Source organism: Numida meleagris, chromosome 3 (genome assembly GCF_002078875.1).
Source record: "Numida meleagris isolate 19003 breed g44 Domestic line chromosome 3, NumMel1.0, whole genome shotgun sequence".
In the NCBI taxonomy this organism is placed as follows: Eukaryota; Metazoa; Chordata; class Aves; order Galliformes; family Numididae; genus Numida; species Numida meleagris.
The window spans coordinates 38,980,736-38,998,175 of record NC_034411.1 but is presented as its reverse complement, the minus strand read 5'-3'; the positions used below and the strand labels follow the sequence as shown (position 1 = coordinate 38,998,175).

General features: G+C 35.0%; 1 protein-coding gene across 2 annotated transcripts in view; it reads left to right on the top strand.

Annotated features, from left to right (window-relative positions):
• Positions 1–15,181, top strand: part of MAP3K21 (mitogen-activated protein kinase kinase kinase 21) — a 42,696-nt gene extending 27,515 nt beyond the window's left edge. The window contains exons 5-11 of one of the 2 annotated variants that reach the window (XM_021390877.1): positions 2,519–2,759; positions 4,283–4,405; positions 6,959–7,075; positions 7,624–7,774; positions 8,599–8,693; positions 10,138–10,923; positions 11,972–15,181. In XM_021390877.1, coding sequence (XP_021246552.1) covers positions 2,519–2,759; positions 4,283–4,405; positions 6,959–7,075; positions 7,624–7,774; positions 8,599–8,693; positions 10,138–10,923; positions 11,972–12,393 — 1,935 coding nt within the window. In that variant the 3' untranslated portion in view covers positions 12,394–15,181. The remainder of the gene's footprint in view (positions 1–2,518; positions 2,760–4,282; positions 4,406–6,958; positions 7,076–7,623; positions 7,775–8,598; positions 8,694–10,137; positions 10,924–11,971) is intronic. The other variant, XM_021390878.1, reaches the window with a different exon arrangement.

Here is a 17,440-nt window from a genome sequence, read left to right as displayed (position 1 = left end):
GTTATTTTTCATGAAGCAAATCTTACTGACTAAATCAAGCTGAGTATTAGTGTGGATTTTTTGTGGAAAGAGTTATATTTTTGGTGTAAAAGTGAATTAAGCCTAATTGGGGAGAGAAAAAGATGAAATGAATTTGCTTCTCATATGCCAAATTAAGTGCACCTCCAAGTGCATCTGCCCTAATTAGGTAAACTTGTTGAAGAATGAAAGCATGTAACTTTGACTTATACAAGTTATTCAAATATTTGTGCTTACTTAATTTAGCACATTATCAATTTTACTGACAGGTACTAGGGAGAAAGTCAAATCTATGAAGCATTTATATAATAATTATAATAAAATGAAGAAAGAACAACAACAACAACCCTGTGTGGAGTCTCATTCCCTGTGAAAGAGAAACTTCTGTAGCTGGAGGAATTTCCTCAAGGGCTTGCTGTAAATGAGTGATGGTGACACCCACTTCAAGAAAAGATTGCAATCTTTTGTTATGAGCATTCTTGAGCAACTTAAATATAGAACTCTTTCCTAGCTTCCTTATAATGAATGTTGTAATTGGAGAGTGGTGTAAAAACATTGCATAACTAATTGCAGTAGGTCTATCTTTAATTAGTTTATTTGGAAAAGAGTAAATACTAAAACTCTCAATGAGGAAACGTTCTCATTTTCTAGATTGTCTACCTTTTCAGTACAGACCTTCAGTTTTTTCCTTGTTACTGAGCTTTATCATAAAATCATAGAATGGCCTGGGTTGAAAAGGACCTCAAAGGTATGACCTGGGTTTGAGGATGAGAGGTGCATAATCAAGGGTATCTCTCGAAGCTTCATAGTAATAGGCATCTTTTCTATTTTAAACTCTGATATACCTCTATCCTAAATTTGAATTGATGTGTCTTCTGCTTCCAACTCTTTTTTTCATTTGTTCAATTTTGATGGGACAGAAGGAGGAGAAAAGTAAAAATTGTCAGTAACCTCTAAATTAAAAAGTGTTAAAAGCTGTTAAACACCCAAAACTTTACTTGCTGGCATGAAGACAGGTGCCTTTGAATTCCCAAGAGGCATAATTACCTTTTGCCAAGGTGTGTATGTTAAGCAGAGTGGATTTAAAGGGAAAAAAATAAAGTTTTTTTTTTTAAAAAATGTTCTGTTGAAACAAGCTCACTTGAAATGAGCACGTTGTCTAAAATGTGTCAGTCATTTAAATTGAGTTTGAAACCAGTGATAAGCAGTATGGGTATGCTAATGGTAAAGAAAAAACAAGTATCTTTCTAAGGAGCAGCTACTTCTCACTGAAGCCACCTTATTCAGAAGAAAATGGGAGTTGAAAGAGCAGAATATTTGTTTTATTGAAAGTCTACAAGCATAAGAGCTCGACATGAGGTGAGGAATAGTGCTAGCATATGATGTTGGTGGATACTGATGACCAGAAGTATGCAGTCTGCTCTTCGTTTATAGGAAGAATGTATAGTGACAGAATGAATGAATTTTAATTAGGGGAAAAAAGATTCTTAGGTGTCCAGAACTCTTAGTGTAGCTTAATTTCCATTGCTGAATTTCTGTTTTCAGCTGAATTTAAATTCAGACAGAATTGGCAGTCATATATCAAAATGAAAAAAAATTATCTAGTGAGAAACATAGTATCAGTCACATCATAGCTTCTCCTTTTCTCATCTCATGAATTTCAGGTGTACTTCAACAGATCTTTTTTTTTTTTAAGTTGAAGATTAAGATCATTTCAAGATTGTAATATTACAGCTGTTTACCCTTGGGAATTTATTTACCCTAAAAAAATTAATCAGCTTTCTCACTAATGCTTTTCCTTCTGAGAAAGGAGAAAAGAAAAAAAAATAAAAGGTAAAAGAGCAAGTATTGCATGAGTTTGATAGTTTGAGAGTCCATGTGGTGCAATTCAGTGGTTAACTATTTGATGCTACACAGATACCTGCTGGATTTTAATTAAGAAACAGCTGTCTTCTGTCTTATGACTTAGTTTATCCTATTACACTAATTCTCATTCATTACAATACTGATTGCTTTTTCAGATAGAAAAAAGCCTAATACATGGCTGAAAAACAGGAAAGGTTAGGAAAATTAAGATGAATGCATTCACTTGTGTTTTCATCAGGTCATTCTTTTTTTTATTTGGCGTATGGAAGTTATCTAAGAGCAGCCCTCGTGGGTTGGGAGAGTCTCTGATGTGAAGCACTTAGAGCACGTTTTGTGCTAGGCTGTAAGCTGATAATCTTTGGTTTGATATGTTGTCCCCATTTCCAGTGCTTACCTAGCTGAAGTGTCTCAAGTTAAATGCTTCAAAGGAAATCTGTATAATGCTTGTTTGCGTCCAGATGCAGAATCTTAACTTACGCAGAACGGTGGACTGTCAGGTCATATGTGCATGTTAAATATATATAGTGCATCGTGAAAACAGATAAGGAAATACAACTTGCTGTATACTTGCAGTATCCTTTAATACAACTTTTACATTGTTACTCAGTTTCACTTGTGTAAATCTTACTTTTAGGAGCTTCGATCACGAGAAGAGGAGCTGACAAGAGCAGCTCTTCAGCAAAAATCTCAAGAAGAACTACTTAAGCGGCGTGAGCAACAGTTAGCGGAACGTGAGATTGATGTATTGGAGCGTGAACTGAACATCATGATATTCCAGTTAAATCAAGAGAAACCCAATGTGAAGAAGAGAAAGGGCAAATTTAAAAGAAGCCGGTTAAAACTTAAAGATGGACACAGAATTAGTTTGCCTTCAGGTTTGCAGTTTTCTTTTAAGTTCACAATTTATATTACAATGAATTATGCAGGCTTTGATTCCATGGTTAAAATCTTCAGTATTGGCTGATATTTTCATTTGTTTTTAGTTTCTTCTACCCTAAATAAGTGTAAAGGATATGGTAAGAACCACTTTTACATGCCGTATTTTTTTTGAAGTAGTCCTCATCTCAAAGCAATCTTTCACCTGATTCAAATAGAAATCCACTGAGTCTGGAGGGAAATTATGAGAACCAAAAGATTTAAGGCTGATCTGAAGTTTCAGATTTTTGCTGTCTTTGTGCCTATATAAAACTACTTTTCCATCACGTCACAGAACTTCATAACATACCAAGTATTACTGTTTGCCTTAAGCTTGCAAGTATCTAGTGGAAAAAGAGCACTTCATAAAGACATTAAATATATATTTAGTAAGTGCAAATATGTTTAAATAAAACCATTGTGAAGGAGGTGCATTTGTAGGGGATCGGACCATTGTATTGTCAGATTGATTGAGTTGCCTTATTGATATTGCCACTAGATGTCACTAGGCAAACTCAAGATTATGCCTGTGATTTGCAAGCCTTCACTAATGTTAGTAGTATCCTGGTGTCAGCTGGCTCCTTCCAGTACTTTCCAGGTCTGTCAATTTATTACTAATGCCGCATTTACCTAATGCCACATTAACTCAGTGTGAACCGAACCATAGCTGTCTGGTAGCTGGGAAGAGACGAAGAATGCGTAAGATTTGGAACGCTACTTCAGCATTAGTGAAATATGCCTATTTTACTTGCTTTAAAAATTATAATAGCAAAAATACTACAAGCCTCCCAGAAAGGCATGTGAGCCTCCTCAAAATTTTGGATATTAGTTTGAGCTGAATCACAAGCTTAAACTTAATATTTGTTTCTTTTTTCCTGGTTCTGTCCATACTTCATTTGAAAAAGTAAAATCAACAGTTTTATCCGGAATACCACTTAGCTCTTTGTTGTCAAGAATCATCAAGATGAATTTGTCCTTGAGACAGTTCTAAGCGAAGCATTCAATCCTATTGCATTGTTGACAGGGATTAGAGAAGGGCATATGATCAAACTTAATTTCCAATTTTTTTTAATTACTTTGATGGAAATATTGGTAATTCTGTATTTTGGTGTCTTGAATTTCCAGCATGTTGATGTTGACCTCTTTAATGTGGTATATTTCTTTAACTTTTGTGACAACCAAAACTTTTGAATAACTGCATGCAATCTGGATATGTCTCAGTTTTGGGTCCAGCTGGATGTAGCTCCTTTTGTTGGTGTTACTGCAAATTGTATAGAGTCTGTGAAGGTGTGAAATCAAACCTGTTTGAAGAAGGATCTAATTTGTTGCATTAAGGATCAGAATTTGTCAGCATATTTAGTATGAACAACTCTGATGCTATCAAATCTAACTCATTATATAATTTTAATTGTTTTAGTAGTACGACAGTATTATCTACTGACAATTCTTTATTTCAAACATTTTTTTTAATTATTTCTAATAGATTTCCAGCACAAAATAACAGTGCAAGCATCTCCTAATCTGGATAAAAGGAGGAGTTTAAACAGTAACAGTTCTAGTCCATCAAGTAGCCCCACAATAATTCCTCGTCTTCGAGCTATACAGTGTAAGTCTCCAACATTTCTGATTGTTCATCCAGTCAATAGATAATGTTTGTTTTATATACTCATTGAAACACACTAGTAATAGTATCCAATTTCAGACATATTTCTGTTCTCCAGGTCCCTTGTTCTAACTTTTTGCAAGTTGTTGTTTGATGGAAAAGATAGTCTTGTTAAAATGCTATCTAATTTTCAACAACTCAGAGCGATTGTGGATGTTTTAAATCATATATTTTGTTAATAACTTCAGGAGTCCATTTGTAAGCTGACAGTTAGAACACTGAACAATCAAAATTTATAATGGCAAAATGCAAAACGTGCTTGGATGCTATGCAAGATGGAGAACAAATTTTTATTAAGTTTACTACATTTGCTAAATGAAATCAGTTGTTATTTAAAAAATAAACAAAAATATTCAGAGCATGAAGCAGTCTCATAAGCTGGAAAAGCAGAGTAATCAACCAACAACTCAGCTTGCTCAGGAAAAAAGAGAAGCAAACTGTAAGCAAATATAAAAACAAAGAAAGATGAAATCTTAGCATTCATTTTTGAAGAAAAACAAGGAAAATAATCAAAAATAAAACTAATTGTTCTTGTGCTTGACGGTCTACATTATTCTCTGTATACTGGTGACAGAAGGAATATGTGTTTGTGCTAGCAAGGTAGCAGTTATGAATGTGGAAGGAAACTTGTTATGTTTTTATAGTGAAGCCCACATTTATATTTGAGATTGCTGTATGTAGATAGGGAAATATTTTTACATGAATCTCTGCCTGCTTTTATACTGTCTAATCTGTTGTGCAGAGTAGGTTGTCTAATTGCTCTTATGCAAAGTGGAATGTTATGTGAGATGGAAAACCCTCAAGTTTCTCTCTATATAAAATCAGTAGAACACGTTCCAACTGGTTGTTTATGGATAGGGACTAACTGTTGTTGCCAAAGGAGTTTCCTCTGAAGGAAAGTACTTCAGAATCTGTATCAGATATGCATATGGAGAAGGAAAAATCAAAGTACATGCTGGTTGTTTTTTTCCTGCACACTATTTTGTAGCTAGTTTACGTGTTTCTATTTCATTTTTTGAACCTACTTGAAACTTTAAGACTTGGATAGAAACCAGATCCCTCTTCTCCTTTGGAAATATCTCTGCTTTATGAAGAACTTTTCATTAATTACTGTCTAAAGTTGAAGTGCTACCTTTTCCAGTTCAGTAAATACCGGAGTTATTATTGCCAGAACTCATACAGTTCCCTGAGTAAATACTGTTAAGACTCATATGTTGTGTGTAATGGAGAGAGATGGGCAAACTCCATCTTGCTTTTCTTAAAGAAAATTTGAGATTGAAGGCAAATTCTGTGTGGAAAGCTGTGGTGGGCCTTTTTTTTTGTGGGGTTTTAAAATCTTTCTTACTGCAGAAAGGAAAGAGAGGTTTTCCTACGTGAAATATTGCGACTACATTTAGACAAGCCTGTCCTGATTTATCTTTAATTTTCCTTGTTTTGTATAGAAGTGCTTGGAAGTGCAGTAAATTTCAGATATTGGCACAATTCTGAAAATTTGAGGTTTTTTTATTTTTTGGATTTTTTTTGTTCGTGGTGTTTGGTTTTTTTTTTTTTTTGTAATTCATAGTCTGTGTAAATTACAGCAGTGCCAGTCTAAATCTTTGCATAAGTGCTTAGTGTTTCTGGAGATTTCTTGTTCTCTTTGAGCAGACATTTGTTTTCATAGGATTAGAGCATAAAGGATGACATAAAGGCTCTCCTTTAAAAGAAGCACTCTTCTGGTTTTGATTTTTGGATCCCTAAGCATATCACATCAATCAGGAGTATCTAGGTGAAACAGTTTAGCTTCCACACCCATCTACACCTGTGCAAAATAAATTCTTTCCCACAATAATGTTTTACCTTGTTTTCACTCCTAAGTGTCTTTGTTTCAAAAAGACTTATTTGAACAGAGGTGATTTGAACAGGCATTTCTAACAACTGATTGCTTGATTGCTTCACTTTGTCATCAATAATTCTAGCTTCCAAATGTAAATGCTTTGTATTTTAAAATAAAAATTTAGTTAATTATAAATCTTATGATAAAAACAAGTTCAGCTACTTGTAAAAGCTGTTTAAAGGAGAGAGGCAAAAATACACGTTCAATAGGTCCCAGAACTATGGTTGAAGTAAGGGAGTTTAAAGAAGGCAAGTAGTTTGTTGCACTACATGAGCAACTGTGTATGGTGAGGGAGGAAGAGAGTGCAGTGGTTCAGGAGTGGTAGAACAGCTGGCAAGTAAACAACTACCTCATTAATCATGCTGTTATAATAAGCTAAGCTGTTTTTCTCTCGTAGCTGTAAGCATGCTTAGTTGCTGTCAAGTTACTTCTCCAGTTAGTACTAAAGTCTACTTCCCTGGGACTGGTCCTAGAAAAAGGAACCAGTAAACCCTACAGTAAAACCTGTAAGCATCAAAAGATGCTTAGAGCCTTTTTAGATTTGAGCTTTATGACCAAAAGAAGGGAAACAGATTCCTTTCTGAAACCAACTTGACTAAGATCTCTTAATTTTTCTTCAGTGATTCCCAGTACAGATACACACACAGCTAATGGCCGAAGAAACAGTGTATATGTGTACCAGCAAGATGTAGATATCACAAGTGAAAATGAACTTCCCTGTGGGGTTATGAAAAAAGGCAAGATTTTATTATGTTTCGAAGGTGCTGGTTCTGTTTAATTTCACAGCTGACCTGAAGTGACGGACTAAGCATTTAATGAAGAACTGATACTTTACACCCAAACAAATCATACTTTTAATGAGAAATAAAATATTAATCATTCTCACAATTGGAATATTGTTTCAGTTGATAACAATTGTTCTGTAGCATATATTTTCTTCATTGGAATTTAAGTGCTCAGTCTAATTCACTTGTCTAAATTACCTAAGTATAAGGTTCTCAGTTAAAGGGAGCAGATAATTTTGTTACTTTGTCTTTAATTTGGGTCTGTTGTCAGCTCATAAATTATTTTTTCTTGCTTGCTCATCTTTTTGGTTCAATGCAATTTGTGTGGTGGTTTTTGTAAAAGAGAACGTCTCGAATTTGGTTTACTACTCTTTGCGTTACTGTGTCAGAATGGCTTTGTAGTAGAGAAAAGCTGTTCTGTCAGTGTGTGCAAATATATGTATTTATAGAAAAACTACTTAAGTGGAGGGTTTTTTGTGTTTTTTAAATCCAATCTCTAGTAACTTCAGATGAAAGCAACAAAACTTGGGGAAGGAGCACAACTTACCACCAAGAAGAGTTTGAAGAAGTGAAGAGAAATTTTAAAAAGAGAGGTTGTACATGGGGACCAAGTTCAGTTCAAACAAAGGATCGTGCAGATTGTAAGGACAAGTATGTCTACTACATTTTGTTTGATAATACTAAGCATCCTTGGTAACTAAATCACTGTAGTAGGTATTCATTGCCTCTCTTTCTTGCCTTTCCTCAGACTGACTTAAGGAACATCAAGCATAGCCCTCAGTGGGCTCTACCAATACAATTACATAGGACTGTCTGCATACATGAAGCACAGTGCGCACCAGCAGCACCATTCACACTAACAAACACAGTGTGAAAGAGTTCTGAAAGTCAGCTGAGGACATTTACTTTCAGATTTTTTTCTGATTGCTGAAAATTGGAGATTGGCTCTTTTCTGATGAAATAGATCCTCTTCCTTCTTTTCATATAATTACTTTAATGCATCCTTTTTCTTTTTTTGTGTATGTGTGAGGATATCCATTCATTTGCCTGGTTGGTAAGCTGGTTGGATCCAGACCATCTTTTGAAGCTGGCTTTATTTTTGTTCCTTTTGAAAATCACTGTTTAAGAAATCTGTGGTATTTGTGTCACTTGAGAGTATACCTGTTGTCCAGGTTTTCACTGACTTTTATTCTTCAGTAAATAGTGAAGGCCCATTTTTGATTGACTTCTTTTTTAGGCTATTATGTCCTGAAACTTTATTGTTAGAATAAATTCCTGATCCTAAGCTATGTATCAGTTATTGTCTTAAAACTCTATGCTATTTCTTACATGCATTTTTTTTCACTTTGAAAAGCTTTTCTGTTTTCAAGTTATATACTGCCTGTTTATAGTTTGAAAGGAAAGTGCAACTTCTTTCTTAAGTGTATATAAGCACGATATCATTTGAAATATCAAAGTAACTATCATTGTTTCAGAGTAAGACCCCTTTCAGATGGCAGCAACCCTTGGTCAACACTTGTAATGAAAAATCAGAAGGGTGTTCCTTTAGCTTCACTGTTTGTGGACCAAGGTAAGAGCTATGTTTGAAAAAGTGGAAGTTTATATATGATGACATTAAGTCTGTCCCAGTGTTATAAAGCACATTGAGTTCCTCAAGTATTGTGCAGATTATTAAGAGTTCTCATGCTACAGATACAATTCCAATGCAAAAAAAAAAATTATGATAATTTATGATAACAGCAAGTGGTATAATCTTTACCTTTCTATCACTAGCAGCTAACAAATAGACATGTTATGTGAGGTCTGCCATGTCATGCAGACTTTTTCCATGTTTTTGAGTTGTCAGGCTGATCTGTATGTTAGGTCTGCAGTCGCTGCTGTAAATGAATACATTGACATTTAAATAATCATTAATGGCTTATATTGTTAGTGGCCTCTGTGTACTCAGTTTAAAACTGTAGTTAAAACCTGTAAGTCTTCATATATTTCCCGGTCTTAGTTTCCTGTTTTTTTTTTTTTTTTAAAGCAATATTTATTCTTTGAATTTTCAAGGAAAAAAAAGTAGATTTCAAATCTTTAAGTTGGTTAGGCAACATTTTGGGATTTACAGGAAACCACAAGGAAAAATCAGGAACATAATATTACCTTGAAATACAGCAAACAAGATATTGCATTTTATGTCCATTCCTACAATGTGCTATAGCTATACAGTATTCATAATAATTTTCATATTTGCTCATGCTTTCTGTATGACAGATAACTGAGAAAATGAAGTTTCTGCTATCAGGAAAAAAAAAAAAAAAAAAAAAAACTGGTATAACTTGAAGTAGCTATAGATTTGTCACCTGGAAGAGAAAATAGTAAGCTGCTTGGACATCGGTTGGTTGTTTTCCTAGGAAAAAAAATTATATATACTGGTAGGACTATTAAAACAAACAACAGAACAGAACAAAAAAACCCACAGACTTAGCAGAGTGCAATTCTATATGTTTATTAGCGTGTATGAAACCCCAGCATACAGAGAAAATTAAACAAGTTTACATATTTGCATTTCAAATGTTTCCGTGTTTATTCTATATTACTCAGTAGTTTACAATAGAATAAATCATGCGAACCATATGCACGTTCCGTTTTCTTTGTCATTAGGTGTGAACTATCACATTTGCTCCTTACTTCAGCCCTATTTAATTAATTGGAAAAAATTCTAGTAATTCATTTGCAAGCTTCTACTAGAGTTTGCTTTTGAGTCATGTGAAACATGACATTTGTAGTGAAATAGGACTTCATGTGTTCTAAAGACTAAATAGAAAACTTGAAAATGTTTAGGCTTAGAATGTGTTTCTGAAACTTAAAACATGAGTCTTTCTGATCTTCTGACTACATCTAAGGGGAACATATGTACTGTAAATCTCAAGATTAATACTTATAAGTAAAAGGAAATCCTGGTATACATATGCAGATATACGTGTAGTAGTTGAATTGTAATTCTAAGGTATGTTGTAATTTTTTTTTAGATGTGTGTACTGATAAGAGACTTCTCCCTGAAGGTTTGGACAGTAAAAGACCAAAGTCAATTAAGTTGCCAAGTCAGGCCTATATTAACCTACCTCTTTGGAAGGATGATCAAGGAGAGAATACAGTAGAACATGAGAGCTTTGAAGAAGGAACCTCTGCCAGTTCTACAAATAGTACTCCTCAAATGACACCTACAAACAGTCTGAGCAGAACACTGCAGAAAAAGAAGACCGATTCAGTTCTTTATGGGTGTGCAGTCCTCCTTGCATCTGTTGCTCTAGGCTTGGATATTAGAGAGCTGAACAAATCACAAGGTCCCGATGAACTCTTGCCTAAAGATGAGAAGAAGAAACGTGATGGAATATTTCAGCGTGCTTCGAAATTTCGCAGAAGTGCTAGCCCTACAAGACTGCAGTCCAAAAAAGAGGAAACAGGCATTCCATCCTTAAATGCAACTGCAAATACTGTGAACCTTCTCTCTATGCCCTCCATTTCCACAAAATGCCTACTTCAGTCTGACAGTGAAGATGCATTTGTAAGCAATGTGGTTGGTGATTGTGATCCATGTAGTTCTAATGATAACTTTTTATCTGAAACTTATGAAAGTAAAAGAGAACCGAGAATACAGATGGCTCCTAATACAGTTTCTGCACGATTAAAAAATCAGCCTTTTAATCTATGTCTGCAACAAGAATCTCAAAAAGTTCCAAATGCTTCCTCAACAAAGCTAAGTGTGTTGGGCCACAGACGAACCTTATCAGACGGGAACAATTTTCACACCACAGGTAGGTGATGGAAAACTTTAAAATGTGGGGGATTGTTAACTTTAGTTTCCCTACATTTTCTGTTTCTAACCATTCACTGATGATTCACTAGGTCTTTGTTACGTGTTCAAGTGTTAGCTCGGCTTTCATAAATGTATGTGGTTAAGCTTTAAGTGTCCGAACCCTGAGCTATCTGCACTTGAAATAGTATCCTGTTACAGGGAGGGTATTACTAAGATTCAAGTGGAACAGTCATTTCCTCAGGTACTGTAAAAACAGATTTTACTAGCCTTTTTATATCAGCAATAACCTGCTTTTTGTGTACAGTGGTAGCATTATGGATGAGGTGAACTGAGATTGTTGTCAGCCACATGCACGATGTAATTTGCAGACTTCGTAACACTGAAAGAGATGTACGCTTGTTTCACAATTTGCATATGTGAGGAAATTAGCATCGTTATAATACTGCACATTTTTAAGTTCAAGAAAAGAGAATCTGATATGCTTTGATTTGCTTGTTTAACCTCGGTGTTGTTACATACTCCACAAATCTTTGAGCTTAGCTGTTGATTAAAAAATTTAAGCTAAAAATAACTTTAAATTTGGTCAACATGTAAATGGATTTCTTCATGGTTAGTGAATTTTTTTGAAAAGGAGTTCTAAACTGCAATACTGGGGTTCTGTAGTGGCTTAAATGTTATATCCTTTATAGCACTCTATGCATGTGTAATTGTTCATAATAACCTGACAAATATTGATGGCTGTATTCCACTATTAAGATTCATCCAAGTACTGGATGATTAACGCTTTTTCTTGTTTCTAACAATGAAATAGAAATTGTTATAGCCTTTAGCAGAAAGTATAGGTGGAAGATTTTATTGAGCACTGCTGATCCTTCCTTAGGAAGGATAAATGTATATGAATGTTTAAATTGTTTTGTTTTGTTTAAGAAGAATAATTAGTAATGCTTGTGGTAACCCAGTTTTGTAAATGGCAAAGAAATCAAGGAGCCACAGAGTTTAAATTCTTCTCTTGTTTGTGTGTTTGTTTGACCTTTTCATTCCGTCAGCTAATGGATTTGCTTCAACCAATGATGTCTCCAAGTTGCCTGTTCTGTCAGTTACTGGAACTCTACATTCTCCATCTCTTCAAAGAAGAAGCAACCACTGTGGTATTTCAACTGAAAAACAAAGAGCTATGAATATTATATCAAGGCCTCGACCTTCTTCTGTAAGAAGTAAAATTGATTCATGGCAGATTCTTCCACATATTATAAAACCAAACTCTAAAGACTCCAAATGTTTAGAGGGCAGTACAGATCCAGATGTTAACTTGCCGGACACTGAGGAAAGAACTAACTGCCACATGCCCTCATTACTTGATATTGATGTGGAAGGTCAAAATAGAGACTGTACTGTGCCTTTATGTCGAATGAAAAGCAAAGCGTGCCGGCCATCTATATATGAACTGGAGAGAGAGTTTTTGTCTTGAGTGCCTTTCATTTTAAATATTTTCTTTTTAAAGAAGAACAAATATAAAATTCTTGTCCATCTAATGCTTTATGCTGCTGTTTTTTTATGTACTGTGACAAATAGTACCGAAATTATTAAAATGGGCAGCTAATTAAGGAAGTGTAATAGGTGCCTTTTTCAAATGGAATCCCAATTAGTAATTCTAAAAGCACAATGCTTCTTAACAAAATTGCTGAGCGTATTTTGAATGATTAAAATAACATACTCATCTCCCTCTGCAGTGTTAAATGCATTTTCTATACATTTGAATTTTTTTCTAGAAATTTAACTTTGCACATTGAAAAACTGAAGGACGTACGGTAACATTGTGTTCAGCCGAGAAGATTTTAGCATAAGAAGGAGTTATCTGCACCTAGCTTCTGTATGCCCTGTGGAATTATGGAGGCGTCAGGGGTTTAAGATGCCAGTATAGAAGACTGTTCACTCCCCATTAATAGCTGGTTGCTGTTCGGCATGTTACACTGAAATTGGTTAAGGACCAGCAGCTGCATTTGCAGTCTTTGCCCTTGGTGTTTGAAAGAGCTTTCAACTGTGTGCATTAGTTTCTTCAGAAAGTTTTACTGCTTGTGTAAACACTTGGGTTTCAGCCACCTTATTGATTTGAGAGGGTGAACTTTAATATTTTGATTGGATTAAAGGTATTTGACATGCTTTCTAATGTGAAACAACATTCCTTGTAGGTAAGGATACACTGGAACGTAAATATTTGTACTCTTAACTTTTTGAAGACTGCAGTGTTTGCACTGAAAAGAATATTCTTGTCTTGGGATTTTTTTTTTTTTTTGTGATGGAGGGGGTTGTGCCCTCCAACCCCTCTTTATTTTTTTTTTAAACTCTGCTGCACTTTGTATTGAGAAAAACTTGATGGGATTAAGAATGACTGGTTTTTTGGTTTTAAGTGATTCAACAGTGCATTTTACTGCACTCAAATTTTAAAGCAGCAAAAACTAAGCGTTAACATTCTCATTATAATTTTTGAAGCTTTTCTTCCTGAAGTTACTACTAATTGCCCACTTTAGAAATTAAAGAACAAAGAGATGTGCTTGACTGTTTTTCAGAGATATAAAGATTTCATAAAATTCCAAATAGCTAATTGTGGTGGGAGGCTTAACCTTGATTAAAAAATAAAAATAAAAAGCCTTAACAGTTTAATTTTTTGCAGTTTCACTAAGTGAATAAGTAAAATCAAGAGTCTCTTTTATTTGATGAAAGCATTTCTAGAATTAAAGGAACATACCTTATATTCCAGTATTTAAAATCTTAATTTGCATATATTTTGACGAATAGTCTTCATAAAATTAGATCACATTAGAACAAAACTACCAAGTATTCCTCAGAACAGTACATTGCTGAGGCTTTTGTTGTTTGTTCTGGGGTCTAGGAGTTCAAGTGTTTAATAGAATACACATTTACTTAAGAGCTTCAAAGCCAAGGGATTAAAAAGGAAAACTTATATTCTAAGACTGGTGTGCAGTAGGTTGGTTATGTTGAGAATGATAGGTAACTACACAAACGAAATGATGAAATTGAAATCACATAGAGCAGAACACAGATAAATCACTTCCCAGCTATCAAAGTGAAAGTAGAAAAGGATTTTCTTTAAGTAGTATTTTAACCAAAAGTGAAGACAAGTATGTTAGTTGTCTGTAAAACTTACATGCCTGCGTAGCAGACTAAGTTATTACATTTTGTTCAAACATTTTCATTTCGGTAATCTTATTTCATTGTCAACGTTATTCAAGTTGTATGCTGTTATTTGACTGTTCTTTAAATTCAATTTCATCTGTACACTTCAGTAGATGAAATCTATTCCAGTTTTGATAAAACATATTTTCATAAAACAGTTGTGTAATGCACATGGATCAAATCTTAAATCTATTTTGCTAGCCGATTTATCTTCAGGGCATAATTAGAAACCTAGAACATTATGTGTATTTCAACTCCAATCAATTACTCTGGTGCAATAGAGCAAAGGAGTTGATTGTATTACATGTTTCTAAAGAAAGTGTCTCTGTTTTGCTTTCTACAGGAAAATCTCAGGTGCTGAACTAATTTTGACTTATAAACTTCTTTTCTGTACTTTAAGGGTTTATATCACTTGTGGAATTTTGCACCCTACATTTTGTAATCAGTAGTGTCACCATAAAATGCTCTGTGGGCTACATTGTTTTCACTTATCAGTGGCTTATCTCTCCAGTTGTTAAACAAAGATTTCTATTTCTGTTCTGTGGATATTTTTGCATGAGAACAGGTCATGTTATGACCAGCCCAGTGTATTGTAATTAATTTAGAAGTATGTATTCCACCTCTCATTCTGAAAGAGTTTAGGTAAGCCATCTCAATTATTTTTATTTTGTGATGCAGTCTTTTTATGCTGTAGTTTATAGAACTTTATTCTTGTTTTTCCTAAGTTTCATAGGCCAGTCCTCACTGAAATTAAAAAAGAGAAAAAGAAAAATATTGCAATCGTGGTTTTGCAGTCTCTGTTTCACTTGTCACCAGAGAAGCTTTTTATGAAGTTATAGCAATCTGGTGTGCTTTAAATAATCTGTCTTGTTTGAAGTTATATTTATTTCAATGTAGGTTAATAGTCTGACCAAATAATAAATTATGTTGATTGTTTTAGCATAAAACCGAAGGTGCTCACACTACAAAGATTAAGGTAAACACTTGACATGCTGTTTTACAAAACCTGATGATTTAAATGTTTTATTTAAAAAATAAAGAAATGTTTTGTAGCTACTGTATTGCAAAGTGACCTGCATTTTCTTGAAAAAGATATATTAATGGCATCTTAACTTGTACAAACAAGTTCTCAAGGGAATGGCCAGGAACTGTTGACTACTGCCAGCCTGTTCTTGGAACGTGAGGACGCAATTGTTAATTTAAGATTAATTATCCATCTCAGCAGGTGAATGTTCTTGTAACTCCTTGTAGTTGATGCAGGCAGAAACATATAGTGTGAGCTTTTTCTTTCTTTTCTGTGAACGCATTTATTTTGGGGCTTTTATAATGATAGCTGTGTATCATAGAATTGGTAGAGTAGTAGTTAAATTTAGTAAATGAAGTTTGCACTGATTGAGCATCAAAAATACAGATAAGGATTTATTTTTGTTCTTGTTAAGACAAATGGAGCAATGATTCTTCTTCTAATATTTTCTGTGAACTTCCCTTTTCCATTCTTCACGTTATGTCATGGGCTTATTAGCCCACCTTTAGGTATGGAGGTGTGGAAGTATCTGTTTGCACAGCAACAATATAATGAAGTCTCCAGTGGTGCAGTGATGTTCAAAGCTGTAAGCCCCATCTTATAGAGACATGCTTGTGTGAAGATTTCAGTGGGGCTGGTGAGGTAACATACATTCATGTTGCCAGTGAGTGTCAGTACTGAGCCTAGATGTATTTGTAAGCCAAGCTGCACAGGCGATTTATATTGTAGACAATGTTATAATGATCTGCAGACAAGTGTACAACAATGTTTCTATCACTCATTAGCAATCTCCCTTTTTAATATGACCAATCAGATTACTACAGTGCATGCAGTATGAGACTTTCTCTGGTACGTTTTTTGATGTATATGTAAGGTGCTTAAGGTTTTACAGTGTTAGATATTTGAAGTTAAGGCCAGAGAGTCCTTGCAAGAAAGTAACAGATTTCTTTCTGGTCATAAGTGAAAATGAGCAAACCAAACTTGAGTTAGCTGTCTCAATGTTGTTAGAAATCCAATAAATTGATAGAATACCTTTTCTCATACAATTTTAGGGTATCCTGAGTTTGGTGGACCCTCAAGGATCATTGAGCCCAACTCCTCACTCCACACACAGCTACCCAAAATCCAAACCCTATGTCTGAGAGTGTCCAAATGCTCCTTGAACTCTGGCATGCTGGGGCCATGACCACCTCCTGTTCCAGGGCCTGACCAGTGCCTTTACCAAGTGTTCTGTTCTAATAAGCTGGAGAACAAATGCACGGAGCTTTGCAAGTAGGATGGATTTACTTTTTTATTTCACGTATTCACAGAATTGTTTAGGTTGGAAGAGACCTCTAGAGACAGTGTAGTCCACCCTCCACTGCTCCAGCAGGATCAGCTAGAGCATTTTTTACAGGACTGTGTCCAGTTGAGTTCTGAGTACTTCTACAGATGGAGATTTCACAACCTCTCTGAGCATTCTGTGCCAGTGTTTGATTGCCTTCACTGTAGAAATATTTTCTCATGGTCACCGTGGAGCCTCTTCCAGGCCGGACAGACCCTGCTCTCTAAGCCTTTAATCATAGAAAAAGTGCTCAAGCCTCCAATATCTTTATGGCCCTATGCTGGATTTGCTCTGGTAAGTCTGTGTTTGTCTGTCTTGTATAGTGGAGTCAGAAGCGGATGCTTGGGATCATGGAGAAAACAGAAATGACTATTCATTTCTTTCACTGTTTTGCAAATTTTTTTTGTCAGACAGGAGTAGGTAATAGTAGTTCATGAAGCTTTTTACTCTGCTGCCTTCCAGATTGGAAGCAGTGTTAGTTGTTTCTGTTGAAATGGTGCTTAATCTGCCTGATAAATGCTGTCCCCAGCTGTGGGACTTCAACCATTCTTTCCCATTCCTGATGGAGAGAGGCAGTTGTGCTAAGAAGCAGACGGTTTGAAAGTGAGGTGTATCTGTCAGTAGTCTAGATAAGTCACAAATATTGTCAAGTGATTCTAAGCTGTTTTGAGTTCAAGGCTTTTGGTAGTGCTGGATTGTCACTTACAGGCTGTTTACAAGGGCAGGGTATTCACCCAAAGGTAATCCACTGCTCAGGTGCCTTGTTGACTCTCTTAGATAGTCTTAGCCATTTAAGATCCAGTAGAATTGTTTTCTTGATTTTTTTTTTAAGGATTTTTTTTTTAAATCAAGGTTGCTTTTCTGTGTTTAAGCAAATACTGCTGTTGTATAGAACCAGACCAATATTAATATCTGAGTTTTGTAATTAAATGTGATTAGCAAATCAAAGGATCAAAACTGGGAAATATTGGC